General features: G+C 42.4%; 1 protein-coding gene across 1 annotated transcript in view; it reads left to right on the top strand.

Annotated features, from left to right (window-relative positions):
* CDC123 (cell division cycle 123) overlaps positions 1-24,067 on the top strand; it is a 142,955-nt gene extending 118,888 nt beyond the window's left edge. The window contains exons 9-13 of the mRNA XM_069765214.1: positions 1,901-2,023; positions 6,229-6,257; positions 15,650-15,766; positions 19,329-19,466; positions 22,561-24,067. Coding sequence (XP_069621315.1) covers positions 1,901-2,023; positions 6,229-6,257; positions 15,650-15,766; positions 19,329-19,466; positions 22,561-22,596 — 443 coding nt within the window. The 3' untranslated portion in view covers positions 22,597-24,067. The remainder of the gene's footprint in view (positions 1-1,900; positions 2,024-6,228; positions 6,258-15,649; positions 15,767-19,328; positions 19,467-22,560) is intronic.
* Positions 24,068-24,397: the final 330 nt, after the last annotated feature.

Genomic DNA, 24,397 nt, shown 5'->3' with positions numbered 1-24,397 from the left:
CCCCCTGCAGTTCTATGGTTTCCTGTGCAGTGCACTCTGGGAAAATGGCCACCGATGCATGCACAGGTGGAGATCTCGGCACCATTATCTCGGGAGATGAAATCTCAGCGCTGAGATCTCATCTCACAAGATCTTGGTGCCGAGATCTCCATTTGTGCATGCGCCACCCGCTCGGCGGCCATTTTACACTGCACAGGAAACCATGGAACTGTGGGGGGCTCTGGCCTTTCACAAAATGTCGGCAGAGCCCCCCAGCAGCAACGGAGGTACCGGCAGCAGCACCAGAGACATCGGCAGCAGCAGTCCCAGGCACCCCCACAGCACCATCGGACACACGCTCATCCCAGCCTGCGGCCTGCAGCAACGGTACCGGTAAGGTATAGCCACATTATAAGACGCACCCCCATTTTCCTCCCAAATTTGGAGAAAAAAAGGTGCGCCTTATAATCCGAAAAATACGGTAATTTTCTTTTGACTCAGCCCAATGTTATACAATTCTGTGAATCGCCTGATGGTAAAAAAAAATGCCTGCTAAAAAATTAAGAGTTTGAAGATTGCAAACGTTTAAAAAATTTTCTCCAAAATTCCCATATTTTCACAATTAAACACAAAAATATTTACCGTATTTTCTGCTGTATAAGACGACTGGGCGTATAAGACGACCCCCAACTTTTCCATATAAAATATGGAATTTGGGATATACCCGCCGTATAAGACGGGGGTCATCTTATACGCCCAGTCATCTTATACGGCGTGTGCGGTGCATATGGTTCCCAGGGTCTGGAGGAGAGGAGACTCTCCTTCAGGCCCTGGGATCCATATTCATGTAAAAAATAAAGAATAATAAAGAATAAAAATAAAAAATATCGATATACTCACCCTCGGACGGCCCGCGGCTCTCGGCGGTGCAAGCGGCAGTCTCCGTTCCTAAGAATGCATTGAGCGTAGGACCTGCGATGACGTCGCGGTCATGTGAGCGGTCAGGTGACCATGTCATTATCGAAGGTCCTTCACTCACTGCATTCTTAGGAACGGAGGCAGATGCTTCCACCGCTGAGTGCCAGGGTCCGTCCGAGGGTGAGTATATCCATATTTTTTATTTTTATTCTTTATTTTTTACATGAATATGGATCCCAGGGTCTGAAGGAGAGTCTCCTCTCCTTCAGACCCTGGGAACCATACAGGATCGCTCCCTGCACACGCCGTACCCGGCGTATAAGACGACCCCCGACTTTTGAGATGATTTTCAGGGGTTAAAAAGTAATCTTATACGCCGGAAAATACGGTACTTAAATTTACCACGATCATTAAGTGCAATGTGTCACAAAAAACAGTGTCCGAATCACTGGCATCCATTGAAGCGTTCCAGAGTTATTACCTCATAAAGTGACAGTGGTCAGAATTGAGAAAAATTAGCCTGGTCAGGCTTCGAGGTAAAGTGGTTAAGAATGATTGAAGAACAAATGGAGCGACTATGCGCATGATCGACCACTGCTCCATTCACATGGAATTCAAGCCCCGGTTCTTTGGATCAGTAGGGGTTCCAGCATTTGGACCCCCGGTGATTTGGGAAGTTACCCCACAGATAGGGGGTGGTGATTGTTACAATTTTAATAAGATGGGAAAAAAGCTTACTGATAAGAGTATTTTATATGCTAACTTCACTCAATTCACAGTGAATGCCATACTCCCCACGTCGCACTCACAGAGGTTCAGGAAAGCAGGATATTGGGCGTTGTGTGGTATGCTTGTGGCATAAGGGTAAAACAGTGGTCAGTGGTGATTTTCTTTTCTAGAGTAACAAACCCATATGTGAATGATAAGTTAGGATGCATTGTGCCTCAAATGAGTATATTGATTCTGCGTTCTGGCATAAATCTTCAGTTTTATGTACTTATAGGTATTTCTCAGAGAGATTATACACAGTATTATGAACACGTCTGTAAGCAAAAAGAGGACATCTGCAGATCAATACAGGATTTTTTCAAAGAAAACATCCAGCACAAGTTCCTTGATGAGGACTGTAAGTAGAAGATTTCTACCTTAAATTATTTAAAGAATTTACTGCACCCGTACTCCAGTTAAAAAGGGCTTGTCCAGTTTGAATAATACCTATTCTCATGATTGTTGCCCTAACAATATGCACATTGCACACTCTTCAGGTGAAAGGAAGGATTTTAAATTCGCATGCAGTCCTTTAAAAAACAAAACACTAAGGCTATGTTCACATTACGTTTTTGGCACACGTCAGTGGCTCTGTCAGGGCTTACATCTGAAGCCATGAAAATGTGACTCAGATGCATCTGCTTTTGGAGCCATTGACTTTAATCAAGTAGATGCAGTATCTTTGTGCTCTGTCTACCATCATATTCGGCAGTAAACCCCTTTGTCAGGTGGGCACAAAAAAGTGGTCAACTGCATTTTTGTGTCTCCTTAAAGGGAACCTGTCACCCCGTTTTTTGAGATTGAGCTATAAATACTGTTAAATATGGCCTGCGCTGTGCGTTACTATAGTGTATGTAGTGTACCCTGATTCCCCATGTATGCTGAGAAATACATTACCAAAGTTGCCGTTTTCGCCTGTCAATCAGGCTGGTCTGGTCAGGTGGGCGTGTTCACAGCGCTCTTTTCTTCCCCAGCTTTCCGTTGGTGGCGTAGTGGTGTGCGCATGTCCAGAGTTCCGACTTCCCTGCGCCCACGTGAAGACACAGCGCGCGATCTGCGCTGTAATCCCTTGCATCGGTGGGGGCGGCCATCTTCCTGGGGCCGCGCGTGCGCAGATGGAGTGCTCTGCTGCACGGGGCTTCAGGAAAATGGCCGCGGGATGCCGCGCGTGCGCATTAGAGATCGCGGCGGCCATTTTCCCAAAGCCGAGTTTGCATCTCGGCTTTGGGAAAATGGCCGCCGCGATCTCTAATGCGCACGCGCGGCATCACGCGGCCATTTTCCTGAAGCCCCGTGCAGCAGAGCACTCCATCTGCGCACGCGCGGCCCCAGGAAGATGGCCGCCCCCACCGATGCAAGGGATTACAGCGCAGATCGCGCGCTGTGTCTTCACGTGGGCGCAGGGAAGTCGGAACTCTGGACATGCGCACACCACTACGCCACCAACGGAAAGCTGGGGAAGAAAAGAGCGCTGTGAACACGCCCACCTGACCAGACCAGCCTGATTGACAGGCGTAAAAGGCGATTTTGGTAATGTATTTCTCAGCATACATGGGGAATCAGGGTACACTACATACACTATAGTAACGCACAGCGCAGGCCCTATTTAACAGTATTTATAGCTCAATCTCAAAAAACGGGGTGACAGGTTCCCTTTAAAAAAAGGCAGATACTGTAAAGAAAAAAAATGAGGTTAGCAACGGATTTGTTATGGGTCAACAGGGATGTATTGCCACACCTAACCTCATCAGGTGAGTATATATCTTACCCCACATCCCTTTTCACCATACTCTACAATCCTATGTTTTCTCCTTTTTTCATAAAATATGCCGCAGACAGAGCACAAAGTGACTATGACTCCTTCAGTAATGTTAATTGGTTCCATCAGTGAATCCACCTGAATCCTGTTTTTCAAGGCTTCAGACGGAAGCCCTGATGGACCACGGATGTGTGGCAATATGTTGATGTGAACCCGTCGTACACCTAGAAATGAATGTTTAAATTACTGTACACTGGAAATATAGTTACTCTCACTGTCATGCTGCAGAATGGTCTGCATAATCCTAAAATAGTCTTGCCGAAATCTTGCACAGAAGGGGTTAATATTCTGCTCGTCAATGCCATCTTTGAATGGTGAGCCATCTAACCAAGGCGCAAGGCTTAGCGATCTTTTGTCCTAATACAGGCAGAGCCCTACTGGGAAACTTCTGCTACAGCCAGTTGTCTTAGGCCCCTTTCACACATCAGGTTTTTGCCGTCAGTCACAATCTGGCGAATTTGGAAAAAAAACTGATCCAGCAAAAGTTGCCGCCAGATCCGTTTTCTCTCATAGACTTGTATTAGCGCTGGATTGCGACGGATGGCCTTACGTTTCATCCGTTTTTTTACGGATCCGGCTAAAATTTGTTTTCCGGCAGTCGGAGAAAACGGACCTAGGAACGTTTTTTCTGTCCGTCGAAAAAACAGCAGCAACGGATCCGGCAATAAATGGATGAAACTTGAGGTAAAATTATGTAATCCGGCAACCAATTCCGTTTTTTTAAGCAAATCATGCATTTTCCAGTCAAAATCATGCATTTTTCATTCTGCTCTCTCTCCTCTCCTCCCTGGAACAGGAAGTCCAAACTCTATCCCGGGTACAAAAAAAAAGTCGGATCCAGCTAAAAAACGGATCCGTTGCATCAGTTTTCACAATTTGCGACGGATCCGTTTTTTTCAAAATTCGCCTGATTGTGCCTGAAGGCTAAAACCTGATGTTAGGAAGGGGCCTTACAGCCACACACAGGACAATGAGCAGCAGAGGACATATGGATGAGCTCCAGAAACAAGAGTTTTTATTTTTTTAGACCAAATTGTTTTCAATTTAATTTTTCTTTATAAACACACATTAGTACTGGCAAACTTTCCAATGGTATAGAATATATCAAAGTTTATTACATCAGGGTACAATATAAACAGGCAACAAATAATCATAATTAAAAAAACAGTCTTGAAAAATGTGGGTAGACAGTTGTTCACTGCTCATGGTCCACAAAGAGGAGCGGTCATGGGTGGTGTAGGACCTAAGCGTGAAATTTAGAAATTTATATATGAATCACGATGTATCCCTACCCTTATATAATGACATGAATGAGGATTTAAATAGAATTTAGAAAAAATCCCATGTCTAAACTAATCTATGTTTATAAGAGGCATCGTGATTACTCGCTAATCCCGCCCCCTACACAGTAGCTCCGCCCCACCACATTACCACACACAATCCGCACCACATCACCTCACATAATCTCGCCCCCCACCACATCACGACACATAATCCTGCCTGCCCACCACATCACTACACATAATCCCGCCCCCCCACCCCATTACCACACACAATCCCCCCACCACATCACCACACATAATCCCGCCCCCCCACCACATCACCACACATTATCCCGCCCCTACCACATTACCACACATAATCCCGCCCCCCCACATTACCACACAATGCTCCATCCCCCCACATTACCAAATGAGGCTCCGTCTCCACACATTACCACACGAGGCTCCGTCCCCACACATTACCACACGAGGCTCCGTCCCCACACATTACCACACGAGGCTCCGTCCTCATTACCACACGAGGCTCAGTCCCCAAACATTACCTCACGAGGCTCCGTCCCCACACATTACCACACGAGGCTCCGTCCCCACACATTATCACACGAGTCACCGTCTCCACACATTACTACACGAGGCTCCGCCCCCACACATTACCACACGAGGCTCCGTCCCCACACATTACCACACGAGGCTGCATCCATACACATGTGATTGTGTTTACAGAGAAATTTTAACTTCTGTTTCGTTATGAAATTTGTTTAGATGCTGGAATGAATAAAAAACGCACATCTTACTGAATCCAGTTTGTTTTTGATTTTACACTGTGAATAAAATGTATTATTAGTATTATTAAGATTTTTAATGATTATTATTGTTATTAACTTCATTTTAAGTTAATTTACCACCTGCGCAAGCGCTATTGAATGTTGTAATTATTTACTTTAGTTTAATCACCAGCAGCGTTAATTAGATAGCAATGAGCGTGCCGAGCGTTAGCAGGCTGGAAACAGCTAGTGTATCTAATAATGTGCATGTGCATCTGATCTGGGAACATGAAACATATCCATCATTGATCAAACTCTATGTCACATCACAATTCAAAGCACATGAATAAGTGCCAAGTCAATGTATTAATGGGGAAATAAGTTAGTACTAAAGTAAACAATTCACATTACCCATCATTAACCTGTGTGCACCCACAGCAGTCCCAATGTGCGTTCCCGACGAAGCCCATGTGAAACGCGCATTGGGGCTGCGGTTAACCTGGGTCCACACAGGTTCATGATGGGTAAGGGCTACTCCTTAGCCCTGTTTTTGCTTCAAATTAATAACTGAACAACATCTTGGCTTTTATTTTCTGTAAAATTCATATAGACATTTGACTTCTTTACACCAAATATTTTCTTTTTTGTATCTGTATATTACTGCTAAATACATTTAGCCACTGTTTCTGTCTTCTAGTTGTTTTCGACATATATAAAGACAGTGAGGTAAGTCAAATGTATAAGGTTATCTAAAAAATGAGACCTGCACTTCTATATACATTTTTGCAGCATGCTTTCACCTATTGTGCAATAGAATAGCTATAAAATTGAAGGCGTCCACAGAGTCCTCTGGGAGAATTGGTTTGTCCTTTGTTGTTTTTGTCAAAAGCCCATCTCAAACCTGGCAAATATATTTGTTCAATAATGTCCTAGCATCAAAAATAAAACGTTTGTTAGTCCCAAAATCACAACTTGGTTAGAAGATAAAATCAATCTGAGAAGGTACTGTAGTAGAGTGTGTACAGAAGCATAAGGTAAATTCTACACTTAAGGTACCGTCACATTAAGCGACGCTGCAGCGATATAGGCAACGATGTTTCGTCACTGTGTGGTCGCTGGAGAGCTGTCACACAGACAGCTCTCCAGCGACCAACGATGCCGAAGTCCCCTGGTAACCAGGGTAAACATCGAGTTACTAAGCGCAGGGCCGCGCTTAGTAACCCGATGTTTACCCTGGTTACCATTGTAAATGTAAAAAAAAAAAAACACTACATACTTACATTCTGGTGTCTGTCGCGTCCCCCGGCGTCCACTTCCCTGCACTGTGTGAGCGCCGGCCGCTGTGCTCTGCTTTACGGCCGGCGCTGACACAGTGCAGGGAAGCTGACGCCGGGGGACGCGACAGACACCGGAATGTAAGTATGTAGTGGTTTTTTTTTTTGCATTTACAATGGTAACCAGGGTAGATATCGGGTTACTAAGCGCGGCCCTGCACTTAGTAACCCAATGTTTACCCTGGTTACAAGTGAAGACATCGCTGGATCGGCGTCACACACGCCGATTCAGCGATGTCAGCGGGTGATCCAGTGACAAAATAAAGTTCTAGCCTTCTATCTCCGACCAGCGATGTCACAGCAGGATCCTGATAGCTGCTGCATGTCAAACACAATGATATCGCTATCCAGGACGCTGCAACGTCACGGATCGCTATTGTTATCGTTCTAAAGTTGCTCAGTGTGAAGGTACCTTTAGACTAGGTTGATGATAACTTAGGGTGGGGTTAGTCAGGAGCACACATGGGGCCTGTAACACTGACCAGAAGCTGCAGGGAAATGTAGTTTTAGCAAATTAGAATAGGACCACCACCCATTCTGCAATATGAAGGGAAAGCAACAAGGTGCAGATAGAAATGGGGGGGAAAACCTCAAAGCAATGAACAAAAAGCTGTGTTGAGCTTAGTCTGTATAATACCAATAAGTACCGTATGTATTAACTTTTCTTTGTGATAAACGATGTGATTGTGGGAATAATGCTAAAACTCCAATGAGCTAAACTCAACTGCTAAACATACCAGTCTGCACTGTCCTTGCCATAATGTGTAAGTGATTGTACTTGTAATGCCCAAATACAGTGCTCAACCCTTTACGCTACCCTGTTTCAACGCACAATATTGCAAACATTGCAGTAAGGTGATAATTTGCTTTTAGTCTTTTCCTTCGTTGCGTGTTTCATAACACTAAACCATGAAATGCTGATTTGACTTGTGACGAATGAAAGTGTTCCTTAATTATCGCAGCAGCATGTATTTAAATTGCACAACTAGTTCTCGTTTATGTGACATATTTTTCATTTTGTTGTTAATGTTTTCTCTAGAATTTTTGCCTAACATCCCGGGTGTTTTATTAATGTAATTTCAGATTTTTGTAAGTGATCCAGTGATCTTTATTAGGCTACTTTCACACTAGCGTCGGTACGGGGCCGTCGCAATGTGTCGGCCCGACGTACCGACGCACGTTGTGAAATAAATGAACAACGGGGGCAGCGGATGCAGTTTTTCAACGCATCCGCTGCCCCATTGTAATGTCCTGGGAGGAGGAGGCGCATGCGCGGCCGGAAATGGCGGACACGTCACACAAAAAACATTACATGGAACGTTTTTTGTGCCGACGGTCCGCCAAAACCCGACGCATCCTTCCCACGACGGATGCGACGTGTGGCCATACGTCGCAATGCTTCGCTAATGCAAATCTATGGATAAAAAGCGCATCCTGCGGGCAACTTTGCAGCATGCATTTTCCTCCAAAACGACGCATTGCGACGGCCGTCACACGACGCAAGTGTGAAAGTAGCCTTAGTGGTAACATTTTAACAGGGTTGAGTTTACATTATAGAATAACCTCGATCCATTAATGTAAGTAGGGCCAATTTCATTTAGAAATGTTAGACCTGATAATTTTTACTTATATATAACATAAATAAACTTTGCAAATTGGCTTAATAAAAAAATATTCTATTTTGTGCATGCAGTTTATATAGAGAATTAGGTTTTCATGGTTTCAACCTTTAGTTATTGGTTAGGCAGCGTGGGAATAAAGGAGATAACTGCAAGATCAGACTAAACACAGATAATAATATTCAGCTATGAGAAATAGGTTTGCACAGGAGTTACAGACAACATAGTAGAAGTAATTTAATGGATCACTAAACCTAAAAATAAATGGCGAACATAAGCAAAACATAATCTGGTCCCCAACTGTTTGCCAGTGTGTAGAATAATCTGCATGTCCCATAAAGAAACAGTGTCGTAGAAATTATGCAGATAATACACAGGAAAGTTTCCTAGTGATTATTTCTATTTTCTTGCTCTTATTCCCTGCTTGTTGTCTCCCGCCTCCCTCCCTGTCTTTGTAAGTGTGTGTGTGTGAGCAAAGCCTGGTTCATTGATGCAGCAGATCCACATCTGCAGTATGGAATATGCATTTGGCACACTTGCACAGCAGATCTGAATCTGAAATATGCTGCCCCTATGCAGGTTTTTGACCCAGAAATTGATTTTTTTTTTTTTTTACATAATTACGTTCTAAGAACCATAACTTAATCGTTCAGTCTATATAGCTGAATGAGTACATATTATGTGCAGTTTTAGGTGAATACTCGTGTTTATTATAATGCTTACAGTCAAGTAAATAAGGCAGCACTCCGCCTCCTAGCCTCAGGTGTTTTAATCGCAACAGGTCCATTACCCCTCCACAGAGAAAGAGAATTTTAGTCTAAGAAGAGGTTTCACAGGTACCCATTCAGATGGAGACGTTTATTCTCAGTGAGGAAAGGCAAGTGTAGGACCTGGTATACGAGAGATGCCCTAATGTGGCTACCGGGTACATATAAAATTGGCCATTTTTATGCACTAAACGCTCTCATTTTTCATATTTCTAGTGCAGTAATGCAGTTCAATTTTCGTGTTTCATGTTTGCATGTTTCAGCGCTGCAGTGTGCTGCCTTATTTACTTGACTGTATACAAGTTGGTGACTCTAGGTTCAGCACCTGTTCACACTTAGTCTATGTTTGGATGTGACGGTCAGTTTTTTTAAATGTATTCTTTAGCCTTCTGATTGAGCACTCCGCCTCTTAGCTACAGGTGTTTTATCGCAGCAGGTCCATTACCCCTCCACAGAGAGAGAGAGAGAGAGAGAATTTTAGTCTAAGAAGAGGTTTCACAGGTACCCATTCAGATGGAGACGTTTATTCTCAGCGAGGAAAGGAAAGTGTAGGACCTGGTATATGAGAGATGCCCTAAAGTGGCTACCAGGTAAACGTAAATTGGCTAATTTATGCGCTAAACGCTCTCATTTTTCATATTTCTAGTGCAGTAATGCAGTTCAATTTTCATGTTTCATGTTTGCATGTTTCAGCGCTGCAGTGTGCTGCCTTATTTACATGACTGTATACGAGTTGGTGACTCTAGGTTCAGCACCTGTTCACACCTAGTCTATGTTTGGATGTGACGGTCAGTTTTTTCAAATATATTATAATGCTTAATCATGCGCCAGAAGCACTTTTTACATTTTGTGTCCTCTCGATTTCCTCATAGATTGTAAGCTTACAAGTATGTGTATGGTATGTGTTACTCTGTAATATCTGATAATCTCTGTACAAGTCCCCTCTGTTTCTAAAGTGCTGCAAAATATGGTGGTGCTATAGAAATAAAATTATTATTGTTAATGTGTAGGGCAGATTGTACGTGTAATGGCTCTATTAAACCAAAAATACCTCCGTATATCTGGACGTAATGTAGCATACCATTGTTTTTGTCTTGTTTGGATTTGTATAGATTCCAGTATTAACCCCTTCCCGAACCATGACGCCACGTAGGCGTCATGAAAGTCGGTGCCAATCCGACCCATGACGCCTATGTGGCGTCATGGAAAGATCGCGTCCCTGCAGATCGGGTGAAAGGGTTAACTCCCATTTCACCCGCTCTGCAGGGACAGGGGGAGTGGTAGTTCAGCCCAGGGGGGGTGGCTTCACCCCCCCGTGGCTACGATCGCTCTGACTGGCTGTTGAAAGTGAAACTGCCAATCAGAGCGATTTGTAATATTTCACCTATTATAACTGGTGAAATATTACAATCCAGCCATGGCCGATGCTGCAATATCATCGGCCATGGCTGGAAATACTAATGTGCCCCCACCCCACCCCACCGATCGCCCCCCCCAGCCCTCCGATCTGCCCGGTACACTGCCCCGCTCCCCTCCGTCCTGTGCTCCACTCCCCCCCGTGCTCTTGTCCGCTCACCTCCGTGCTCCAATCACCCCCCGTGCTCCAATCACCCCCCCTGCACTCCGATCCACACCCCCCGTGCTCTGTTCCACCCCCCCGTGCTCCGTTCCACCCCCCCGTGCTCCGTTCCACCCCCCGTGCTCCGTTCCACCCCTCCCGCATTCCGATCCACCCCCCCGTGCTCCGATCCCCCCCACCCCATCATACTTACCGATCCTGCCGGGGTCCGTCCTTCTTCTCCCTGGGCGCCGCCATCTTGCAAAATGGCGGGCGCATGCGCAGTGCGCCCGCCGAATCTGCCGGCCAGCAGATTCGTTCAAAGTGCATTTTGATCACTGAGATATAATCTATCCCAGTGATCAAAATAAAAAAATAATAAATGACCCCCCCCCTTTGTCACCCCCATAGGTAGGGACAATAAAAAAATAAAGATTTTTTTTTTTCCACTAATGTTAGAATAGGGTTAGGGGTAGGGTTAGGTTTAGGGGTAGGGTTAGGGTTTCGGTATGTGCACACGTATTCTGGTCCTCTGCGGATTTTTCCGCTGCGGATTTGATAAATGCGCAGTGCTAAACCGCTGCGGATTTATCGCGGATTTACCGCGTTTTTTCTGCGCCTTTCACTGCGGTTTTACAACTGCGATTTTCTATTGGAGCAGTTGTAAAACCGCTGCGGAATCCACAGAAAGAAGTGACATGCTGCGGAATGTAAACCGCTGCGTTTCCATGCAGTTTTTCTGCAGCATGTGTACAGCGATTTTTGTTTCCCATAGGTTTACATTGAACTGTAAACTCATGGGAAACTGCTGCGGATCCGCAGCGTTTTCCGCAGCGTGTGCACATACCTTTAGAATTAGGCCATGTGCACACGGTGCGGATTGGCCACTGCGGATTCGCAGCAGTGTTCCATCAGGTTTACAGTACCATGTAAACATATGGAAACCAAATCCGCTGTGCAGAAAATACCGCGCGGAAACGCTGCGTTGTATTTTCCGCAGCATGTCAATTCTTTGTGCGGATTCCGCAGCGTTTTACACCTGTTCCTCAATAGGGATCCGCAGGTGAAATCCGCACAAAAAACACTGGAAATCCGCGGAAAATCCGCAGGTAAAACGCAGTGCCTTTTACCCGCGGATTTTTCAAAAATGATGCTGAAAAATCTCACACGAATCCGCAACGTGGGCACATAGCCTTAGGGTTAGGGTTGGAATTAGGGTTTTAGTTAGGGTTGTGATTAGGGTTATGGCTACAGTTGGGATTAGGGTTAGGGGTGTGGGGGGGTTAGTGTTGGGGTTAGTGTTGGAGGTAAAATTGAGGGGTTTCCACTGTTTAGGCACATGAGGGGTCTCCAAACGCAACATGGCGCCACCATTGATTCCAGCCAATCTTGTATTCAAAAAGTCAAATGGTGCTCCCTCACTTCCGAGCCCCGACGTGTGCCCAAACAGCGGTTTACCCCCACATATGGGGTACCAGCATACTCAGGATAAACTGCGCAACAATTACTGGGGTCCAATTTCTCCTGTTACCCTTGGGAAAATTAAAAAATGCTTGCTAAAACATCATTTTTGAGGAAAGAAAAATGATTTTTTATTTTCACGGCTCTGTGTTGTAAACGTCTGTGAAACACTTGGGGGTTCAAAGTGCTCACCACATATCTAGATAAGTTCCTTGGGGGGTCTAGTTTCTAAAATGGGGTCACTTGAGGGGGGTTTCTACTGTTTAGGCACACCAGGGGCTCTGCAAACGCAACGTGACGCCCGCAGACCATGCCATCAAAGTCTGCATTTCAAAAGTCACTACTTCACTTCTGAGCCCCGACGTGTGCCCAAACAGTGGTTTACCCCCACACATGGGGTATCAGCGTACTCAGGAGAAACTGGACAATAACTTTTGGGGTCCAATTTCTCCTGTAACCCTTGGGGAAAAAAAATTCTGGGCTAAATAATTATTTTTGAGGAAAGAAAACGTATTTATTATTTTCACGGCTCTGCATTATAAACTTCTGTGAAGCACTTGGGGGTTCAAAGTGCTCGCCACACATCTAGATAAGTTCCTTTTGGGGTCTAGTTTCCAAAATGGGGTCACTTGTGGGGGGTTTCTACTGTTTAGCCACATCAGGGGCTCTGCAAACGCAACGTGACGCCCACAGAGCATTCCATCAAAGTCTGCATTTCAAAGCATCACTACTTCACTTCCGAGCCCCGGCATGTGCCCAAACAGTGGTTTACCCCTACATATGGGGTATCAGCGTACTCAGGAGAAACTGGACAACAACTTTTGGGGTGAAATTTCTCCTGTTACCCTTGGGAAAATAAAAAATTGCAGGCTAAAAGATCATTTTTGAGAAAATATATATTTTTTTTTTCATGGCTCTGCGTTATAAACTTCTGTGAAGCACTTGGGGGTTCAAAGTCCTCACCACACATCTAGATTAGTTCCTTTGGGGGTCTAGTTTCCAAAATGGGGTCATTTGTGGGGGATCTCCAATGTTTAGGCATACAGGGGCTCTCCAAACGTGACATGGTGTCCGCTAATGATTGGAGCTAATTTTCCATTTAAAAAGCCAAATGGCGTGCCTTCCCTTCCGAGCCCTGCCGTGCGCCCAAACAGTGGTTTACCCCCACATATGGGGTATCAGCGTACTCAGGACAAACTGGACAACAACATTTGGGGTCCAATTTCTCCTATTACCCTTGGCAAAATAGGAAATTCCAGGCTAAAAAATCATTTTTGAGGAAAGAAAAATTATTTTTTATTTTCATGGCTCTGCGTTATAAACTTCTGTGAAGCACCTGGGGGGTTTAAAGTGCTCAATATGCATCTAGATAAGTTCCTTGGGGGGTCTAGTTTCCAAAATGGGGTCACTTGAGGGGGAGCTCCAATGTTTAGGCACACAGGGGCTCTCCAAACGCGACATGGTGTCCGCTAACAATTGGAGCTAATTTTCCATTCAAAAAGTCAAATGGCGCGCCTTCCCTTCCGAGCCCTGCCGTGTGCCCAAACAGTGGTTTACACCCACATATGAGGTATCGGCATACTCGGGAGAAATTGCCCAACAAATTTTATGATCCATTTTATCCTATTGCCCATGTGAAAATGAAAAAATTGAGGCGAAAAGAATTTTTTTGTGAAAAAAAAGTACTTTATCATTTTTACAGATCAATTTGTGAAGCACCTGAGGGTTTAACGTGCTCACTAGGCATCTAGATAAGTTCCTTGGGGGGTCTAGTTTCCAAAATGGGGTCACTTGTGGGGGAGCTCCAATGTTTAGGCACACAGGGGCTCTACAAACGCGACATGGTGTCCGCTATCGATGGAGATAATTTTTCATTCAAAAAGTCAAATGGCGCTCCTTCCCTTCCAAGCCTTACCAAGTGCCCAAACAGTAATTTACCCCCACAGGTGAGGTATTGGTGTACTCAGGAGAAATAGCCCAACAAATTTTAGGATCCATTTTATCCTGTTGCCCATGTGAAAATGAAAAAATTGAGGCTAAAAGAATTTTTTTGTGAAAAAAAAAGTATTTTTTCATTTTTATGGATCAATTTGTGAAGCACCTGGGGGTTCAAAGTGCTCACTATGCATCTAGATAATTTCCTTGGGGCGTCTAGTTTCCAAAATGGGGTCACTTGTGGGGGAGCTCCAATTTTTAGGCACACGGGGGCTCTCCAAACGTGACATGGTGTCCGCTAAAGAGTGGAGCCAATTTTTCATTCAAAAAGTCAAATGGCGCTCCTTCCCTTCCAAGCCCTGCCGTGCGCCCAAACAGTGGTTTACCCCAACATATGAGGTACCAGTGTACTCAGGACAAATTGGACAACAACTTTCGTGGTTCAGTTTCTCCTTTTACCATTGGGAAAATAAAAAAATTGTTGCTAAAAGATAATTTTTGTGACTAAAAAGTTAAATGTTCATTTTTTCCTTCCATGTTGCTTCTGCTGCTGTGAAGTACCTGAAGGGTTAATAAACTTCTTGAATGTGGTTTTGAGTACCTTGAGGGGTGCATTTTTTAGAATGGTGTCACTTTTGAGTATTTTCAGCCATATAGACCCCTCAAACTGACTTCAAATGTGAGGTGGTCCCTAAAAAAAATGGTTTTGTAAATTTCGTTGTAAAAATGAGAAATCGCTGGTCAAATTTTAACCCTTATAACTTCCTAGCAAAAAAAAATGTTGTTTCCAAAATTGTGCTGATGTAAAGTATACATGTGGGAAATGTTATTTATTAACTATTTTGTGTCACATAACTCTCTGGTTTAACAGAATAAAAATTCAAAATCTGAAAATTGCGAAATTTTCAGAATTTTTGCCAAATTTCCGTTTTTATCACAAATAAACGCAGAATTTATTGACCTAAATTTACCACTAACATGAAGCCCAATATGTCACGAAAAAACAATCTCAGAACCGCTAGGATCCGTTGAAGCGTTCCTGAGTTATTACTTCATAAAGGGACACTGGTCAGAATTGCAAAAAACGGCAAGGTCTTTAAGGTCAAAATAGGCTGGGTCATGAAGGGGTTAAAAAAAACAAAAACAAAAAAAAAACCTTTGTATGAAACCAGGCATAAGGCGATATGGTAAAGGACCGAAGTATCTCTTTAGAAAGTTTTGTCACGGCTCTGTATCAAATAATAATAATAATCTTTATTTTTATATAGCGCTAACATATTCTGCAGCGCTTTACAGACATTATCATCGCTGTCCCCGTTGGGGCTCACTATCTACTCGTAATATAGTAGTATACTTGAATCCTAACGCTTCAAAATCCAAAAAACTGTGTAACGATATAAAAAAAAATTTTAAGCATATGCAATAATGCAGTCCATGCTTTTAGGGCAAGATCTGGCTGATTGATTTTAATCCATTCGGAGAAGTCACAGACTCCTTGCTATTCACTTGGGAAGAACTGCTGAACGGTCAAATGCCAGGGGACGAGAATGATATAGAGCAGGTACCATAGTTATTATTGTTATAAAGAACTGTTTTGTTTTTTCAATTACTGCTTCAAAATGTATAAATGGCTGAATGAATTACAATCATGCATTGTGTGCCAAAGTTGTATCATTCGATGATTAAGAATGACTATCGTTCTAAAGGTTTTAAAATGAATGTACAATATCCTCTCCATAAGACTACTCTTTTGATCTAATTTCCTGTGATAGATATCAGTTCCCTATATATCACACTTACTGGACCTCTTCTTTTTGAAGACCACCAGTCAAAAAGACAGCTTAGGAATGTGATCTAAGCTGTGTAGGGTGGGGATTAGCTCAAAGAGGTGTAGTTTAGCTAATCTGTATAATAAGTATACCCTGTATAATAGAATGTACAGAAAAAGTAAAGGAAAAAAACAAAACCTTAATCTAGGAAGATGATTAACTTTTAGAAAAATTCTGAATTCCAAAAGTTTCTACATTTAGTGGATGTTCCACTTACAGTTTTCACTAGGTATCTTTTTTAAATCCACAGGATGCCCTATGTACTCAAAATTTGTAGGCCGATTCTAATCTTCTGTTTACAACCTTAATGTTGGCTACAATGGTCATGTGTGGCTGGTCAGTAAGTCATCTCTACAGAACAAGTAACATTTTTTTAATTCTTGAACAATCCCTCGTGACACTATTTACTTGACTTAAAATGAGTCTGCAGTATTAGGTCTAACCACCATCAAGTAATAAAATAACACTAGTCCTCTTCTAGTTCTTCTCAGGTCCCTTATAGGGGTCTGTACTTCTAACCGAACATGTGATAGCTGTAGCTAATCACTGTTCTCAATGTTGGCTCATTGGTCATCACTGTGACCATATTCCTATCTAGCCAAAACTAAGTAGAGAGGCCAGCATGAGACCCAAACAGCATCGGGAAAGGAGCGGCAAATGAGGTTATTTCTGCAGCATGCATTTCCGCAAGCCCCTTAAAAATTAATGTAACAGTCACAGACGTTTCCGTAATAAATCGGCCACCTGTGAATATACTCCGTGAGGGAGCAGGTTGAAGAGAACAATAACCCATAACTGTAGAAGAAGTTGAAGACTTGTCTTTATTATAGGCGTTGTTTCATACAAAACATAATTTTTCACTTGCAAACTTTGAATTAAATAAATCTTCAGTGAATTTCTTTACATATCTGTTGTAGCGCCCCCTGCTGATTTGATGACCTCTCAGAACTTCCGCCTGATGTTTCTTCTAATGTGCTTATTGTCATTAGCTGTCCTGCACAATAGCAATAATGGCTGTCATCCATGTACAAATGTATCTACGTGCTAGTACTAAGCTACTGAGCATGTGTAATCATCAGCTCTGACGGAATCAAAAGTGTGCACTATTACAAGTATGAAACCAAAACATTTTGAAAAAGAGCCGGCTCACCCACTGTGATGTTCGAGGCTCGGAGTCTGGCAGTGCACAGGGAGAATTGAGCAAGCAAAGATTCGATCTTCAAGTAATTACATAAAATACTCATCTTTATTAGGTGCATATAGAAGCAGTATACAAAGTCGCAACCCCATTGGTGGATATTTTAGTAGCAAACGCGTTTCAGACTGAAAAGTCTTTAATCATTGCATGTAATTATTAAAGATCTTTCGGTCTGAAACGCGTTTGCCACTAAAATATCCACCAATGGGGTTGTGACGTAACTAATAAAGATGAAGGTTTTCTAAAGAACCCTTACACTGGAATCTTTGTTTGATCACTATAACAAGTATGTAACCGTAATAAATACACCAAGTTGCATTTTTTTTTTAGATTATTTCAGCAAATTGTCAAGTTTCAGGAAATCTAGCAAAATAAGTACCGTACATATTTATCTTTGACAGTATCTCAATTAGAAAGTGCCAGTGAGGAAGAACTCCAAGGCTATGTTGTCTACAGTCATGGCCAAAATTTTTGAGAATGACACCAAAATTATATTTTCACATGATCTGCTGCCCTCTGGTTTTTATTAGTGTTTGTCTGATGTTTATATCACATACAGAAATATAATTGCAATCATATTATGAGTACCAATAGGTTATATTGACAGTTAGAATGAGTTAATGCAGCAAGTCAATATTTACAGTGTTGACCCTTCTTCTTCAAGACCTCTGCAATTCTCCCTGGCATGCTCTCAATCAACTTCTGGACCAAATCCTGACTGATAGCAGTCCATTCTTGCATAATCAATGCTTGCATTTTGCCAGAATTTGTTGGTTTTTGTTTGTCCACCCGTCTCTTGATGATTGACCACAAGTTCTCAATGGGATTAAGATCTGGGGAGTTTCCAGGCCATGGACCCAAAATCTCCATTTTTTGTTCCATGAGCCATTTAGTTATCACCTTTGCTTTATGGCAAGGTGCTCCATCATGCTGGAAAAGGCATTGTTGGGCGCCAAACTGCTCTTGGACGGTTGGGAGAAGTTGCTCTTGGAGGTCATTCTGGTACCATTCTTTATTCATGGCTGTGTTTTTAGGCAAGACTGTGAGTGAGCCGATTCCCTTGGCTGAGAAGCAACCCCACACATGAATGGTTTCAGGATGCTTTACAGTTGGCATGAGACAAGACTGGTGGTATCGCTCACCTCTTCTTCTCCGAATAAGCTGTTTTCCAGATGTCCCAAACAATCGAAAAGGGGATTCATCAGAGAAAATGACTTTGCCCCAGTCCTCAGCAGTCCACTCCCTGTACCTTTTGCAGAATATCAGTCGGTCCCTGATGTTTTTTCTGGAGAGAAGAGGCTTCTTTGCTGCCCTCCTTGAAACCAGGCCTTGCTCAAAGAGTCGCCGCCTCACAGTACGTGCAGAAGCACTCACACCAGCCTGCTGCCATTCCTGAGCAAGCTCGGCACTGCTGGTAGTCCGATCCCGCAGCTGAAACAGTTTTAAGATATGGTCCTGGTGCTTGCTGGTCTTTCTTGGGCGCCCTGGAGCCATTTTGACAACAATGGAAGCTCTCTCCTTGAAGTTCTTGATGATGCGATAGATTGTTGACTGAGGTGCAATCTTTGTAGCTGCGATACTCTTCCCTGTTAGGCCATTTTTGTGCAGTGCAATGATGGCTGCACATGTTTCTTTAGAGATAACCATGGTTAACTGAAGATAAACAATGATACCAAGCACCAGCCTCCTTTTAAAGTGTCCAGTGATGTCATTCTTACTTAATCATGACTGATTGATCGCCAGCCCTGTCCTCATCAACACCCACACCTGTGTTAATGGATCAATCACTAAAACGATGTTAGCTGCTCCTTTTAAGGCAGGACTGCAATGATGTTGAAATGTGTTTTGGGGGTTAAAATTCATTTTCTGGGCAAATATTGACTCTGCAAGTACAGTAATTGCTGTTAAGCTGATCACTCTGACATTCAGGAGTATATGCAAATTTCCATTAGAAAAAATGAAGCAGTAGACTTTGGAAAAATTAATATTTGTCTCATTCTCAAAATTTTTGTCCATGACTGTACTCGGCATTCTGCTATATTACACTGCAAAACAGTGACTAGTCTATAAATTGTTCTTTTTGTTTTTTACTCTAGGATTGCCCTATGTTTCGCAATACTACCAGTGAAGTCACAGTCCAACCTAGCCCTTACTTGAGTTACCGATTACCAAAGGATTTCGTTGATCTTTCAACAGGAGAAGATGCACATAAGCTTATTGATTTTCTTAAACTAGTGAGTAAATGACTTGATCTGTCAGAGTAATTAAGATTTATTTCATTAACCTAAAATATTTTTTTTTTAATTTTGTTATCTTTAGTAGCATTACATTCCTTTAATTTAACATCTAATAGTCCAGCATTTTTAGTTTTTTGTACAGAATCATAAGTTAACCTGGACTCTCACAAAAACCGTAAATTGTCCAACTAACCAAATAGGAATACTCCTAATTTAAAGAGATTGTCTGGTCTTGAGAGCAGGCGGTCACATGATCATTAGTATGTGATTTGCATAGATACAGTCACTCGCCAACTAGATGTGCTCAGCTTCTCTCGATGCAAAAGAATTGAGCAATGTTGAGCATGTCTAGTCGGAATGTTGCCAGAAGTGTGCAATTTGCTTACTTATGGTCGCGTACTTGCTCTTGCAGGCAACACCAGAAAATCCTGACAGCATGCAGCGCTTACTTAGTATTATTATTATTATTATTCATTTTTATAGCGCCATTTATTCCATGGCGCTTTACATGTTAATCTTATGTTACTGCATTGTCATGTAAAAGTGTTGATTCAAATAAATTCACAACAGGAGCCGAAAAAGGACATTGTAAAAGATTACCTTCAATGAAAACCAAAATCTTCTAATGTCTTTACATATATACAGTGGGGCAAAAAAGTATTTAGTCAGTCAGCAATAGTGCAAGTTCCACCACTTAAAAAGATGAGAGGCGTCTGTAATTTACATCATAGGTAGACCTCAACTATGGGAGACAAACTGAGAAAAAAAAATCCAGAAAATCACATTGTCTGTTTTTTTAACATTTTATTTGCATATTATGGTGGAAAATAAGTATTTGGTCAGAAACAAAATTTCATCTCAATACTTTGTAATATATCCTTTGTTGGCAATGACAGAGGTCAAACGTTTTCTGTAAGTCTTCACAAGGTTGCCACACACTGTTGTTGGTATGTTGGCCCATTCCTCCATGCAGATCTCCTCTAGAGCAGTGATGTTTTTGGTTTTTCGCTTGGCAACACGGACTTTCAACTCCCTCCAAAGGTTTTCTATAGGGTTGAGATCTGGAGACTGGCTAGGCCACTTCGAGGACCTTGAAATGCTTCTTACGAAGCCACTCCTTCGTTGCCCTGGCGGTGTGCTTTGGATCATTGTCATGTTGAAAGACCCATCCACGTTTCATCTTCAATGCCCTTGCTGATGGAAGGAGGTTTGCACTCAAAATCTCATGATACATGGCCCCATTCATTCTTTCATGTACCCGGATCAGTCGTCCTGGCCCCTTTGCAGAGAAACAGCCCCAAAGCATGATGTTTCCACCACCATGCTTTACAGTAGGTATGGTGTTTGATGGATGCAACTCAGTATTCTTTTTCCTCCAAACACGACAAGTTGTGTTTCTACCAAACAGTTCCAGTTTGGTTTCATCAGACCATAGGACATTCTCCCAAAACTCCTCTGGATCATCCAAATGCTCTCTAGCAAGCTTCAGACGGGCCCGGACATGTACTGGCTTAAGCAGTGGGACACGTGTGGCACTGCAGGATCTGAGTTCATGGCGGCGTAGTGTGTTACTTATGGTAGGCCTTGTTACATTGGTCCCAGCTCTCTGCAGTTCATTCACTAGGTCCCCCCGCGTGGTTCTGGGATTTTTTCTCACCGTTCTTGTGATCATTCTGACCCCACGGGGTGGGATTTTGCGTGGAGCCCCAGATCGAGGGAGATTATCAGTGGTCTTGTATGTCTTCCATTTTCTAATTATTGCTCCCACTGTTGATTTCTTCACTCCAAGCTGGTTGGCTATTGCAGATTCAGTCTTCCCAGCCTGGTGCAGGGCTAAAATTTTGTTTCTGGTGTCCTTTGACAGCTCTTTGGTCTTCACCATAGTGGAGTTTGGAGTCAGACTGTTTGAGGGTGTGCCCAGGTGTCTTTTTATACTGATAACAAGTTTAAACAGGTGCCATTACTACAGGTAATGAGTGGAGGAAAGAGGAGACTCTTGAAGAAGAAGTTACAGGTCTGTGAGAGCCAGAAATCTTGATTGTTTGTTTCTGACCAAATACTTATTTTCCACCATAATATGCAAAAAAATGATAAAAAAACAGACAATGTGATTTTCTGGATTTTTTTTTTCTCAGTTTGTCTCCCATAGTTGAGGTCTACCTATGATGTAAATTACAGACGCCTCTCATCTTTTTAAGTGGTGGAACTTGCACTATTGCTGACTGACTAAATACTTTTTTGCCCCACTGTATGTATTGTTCCTTTGCAAAGTCTTCAAAGCTCAGCTATTTGTTCTACAGTCACTTAAAGGCCCCATACACATTAGACTAATGTCGGACGAACTTGCCAATATTGGCAGACTCAGATAACAGTCTGTGTTTGGGGCCTCCCGACTTTCTCCTGACAGATTTTGTAAGGGTAGATGAGGATCCAGCATGTCCAATATCGGACTGCCAATCCTTTTGTTCTTGGGAGATAAGCCACCGCCACTAGAAGATATTCGATGTGGAATCCCTAACACTAGGTACCTGCAACTTTTCTATTAGTACACTGTTTGATCAGTGCTTTATTATCTAACAAGCTTCCTCTGCAGACAAGTAAAACAAAATATAAATCACTGTTTCAAAAATTATGTTCTCATTTCTCTATTCATCTCTTACGTAAGCTGATACGAGCAAGAAGAAAGTAAAGGTCAGACCCATATTAAAAATAATATAGTGCGCAGCAATCAAGCTACCAAGCAGCGTAGAACCATTATTTTTAATTCTAGATTGTAAACTTGAATTTACATACCAGAAGATGTGCTATATTTTTTAGTTTATAAATGGTTTATACTTTTCTCTCTCTTTTATCATTTCCGTAAAACAACATTTCACAGAGCTTTTAACTGCTGTGCATCTTTTTCGAAGTTCTCTATAATAAACTGTACAATACAAGCGAGATCCTGGCAGCCACAGACACCGCAATAAATTATCAATTCAACTGCCAGATTATTTGGTTTGCATACTGACCTAAAAATTGCAGTTTTAACAAATGGAAATGTTTTGTCAGCAGTAACTGGTAATTACAAATACTTTTTTTTTCCTGACAGAAACGGAACCAACAAGAAGAGGATTCTGATGATTAGTTTACTTCTTACTCCTCAATTAAATCGCCTTCTGATGTCCTGTATGTGACCTTGTCTTACACAGATACAAAAGATCTATCATTGTCCAAAGTTGTGCCGCAAAGATAAGCAGCACTTACAGGATCAGTAGTTTTCTATTAAGTGTTTTGTCTTCAGTCTGATGTTTGTTTTATATTGTATGTAAAATAATGAATTTAGGTTTTTTGCTTTCGGTTTTCTTATTAAAACTTGATTGAAATGAGTAAAGGTACCGTCACATTAAGCGACGCTGCAGCGATAAAGACAACGATCCGATCGCTGGAGCGTCGCTGTTTAGGCCGCTAGGAGACGTCAAACACCGGCAACAGCAGAACGATGCAGGAGCGATCCAGTGACGTACTTATCGTTCTCGCTGGTTGTTCGCTCCATGTAAAAACATTGCAGGCATCGTTGCTTTTGCTGTCAAACATGACGAATCACGCCGACCTGACGACCAAATAAAGTTCCGGACTTCTAGCTACGACCTGCGATGTCACAGCGGGATCCTGATCGCTGCTGCTGTAGCGTCCAGATGTTACAGCATAGTGGAGGGGATTTTATGAAATCCTGTCTCCACTATGCGTGGTAACACGCATCCGGCGGCCCTGCGAATCCGGACATGCGGCGTGTCTTTTTAGATCGCAGCATGTCCGTTTACCTTGCGGCGACGCTGCGACGCCGAAAGGTAAATCACAGGGCCCTATGTGTGGGGTGCGATGATTCCGGATGTGTGCAATGAACATATCCAGCATCATCGCGTCTCTAGAAGGGGGCGGGGCTTTGGGCGGAGCTTTTTTTCCGCTCCGTCCAAAGTGCCGGCCATCCTGAAGGTGGACACATACCCTTAGGGTGAGCTTACACTTTTGGCAGTTGAACTTTGTTTTCATCATTTGTTTTTGTAGACAATGGTCTGCAGTTCATGTAAGAAATGTTAATTGCCTTCTAGATTTTCCTTACCCCTTTTCTTTAGCAATAGGGAATATACAGAATAACCTTCATTCCCTTTCGTACTTCAAAAAAAACATTTCCAGTAAGTTCTATATGTTGAAAACTTAATAGGTTTTCATTCATTCAGGTTTTGAAATGCTACATTTTTGGATACCCCAGGAACAGAGGTGTACAGCAAGCTACAGAAGATGAAGTTTAATAGTAATTATTAGTTTATAACCTTTCTACAGTCAGTGGTTTCATTCTGAGAGCTGGCTGTCAGCCTACTAATAAGAAGGGGCGTCCACATACCTTCTTCAACACATTGTGTGCATGCAAATAAATATATTTTACAGATTGTTAGAACTGTTACTTTTTGTTAATCTCTGTCAGTGATAAGAAGAGAAAATATCCCTGCTCATTGAAATAAAAATGTAGCAATAACAGAAAAAGTAATGTAAATTCAAAGTAAATAGTCAGGCTGCAAAAAAATAAATAATTCTGAAATTACTGACTCATCTAAAAACTTCCCTAAGTTTCCGTTACTTTTAGGTTTGCATAAGTCTTACATACAAATGACTATTTGTTCCTTTACTTCAATCATTTACAAGAGTCTTTTAAATGGATTTTTTTCTTTCAGCCCTCTGTTAGCTAAGAAGTGCTTCAATGTTCATATAATTTACTACAATAGGTGCAATAGTAAGTGACAATGGCAGATGGAAAAATAAATATAATCTTTCTTACGGTTCTGACCAATAGAAATCTGCTTCATCAGTTGGAAATCTTATTTTTGCTTCAAATTATTTCCTGGGTATTGGTAGAAAATGCTACACTTGTAATATTTAGTTTTTTATTA

Source organism: Ranitomeya imitator, chromosome 4 (genome assembly GCF_032444005.1).
Source record: "Ranitomeya imitator isolate aRanImi1 chromosome 4, aRanImi1.pri, whole genome shotgun sequence".
In the NCBI taxonomy this organism is placed as follows: Eukaryota; Metazoa; Chordata; class Amphibia; order Anura; family Dendrobatidae; genus Ranitomeya; species Ranitomeya imitator.
This window is presented reverse-complemented; position numbering and strand designations above follow the sequence as displayed.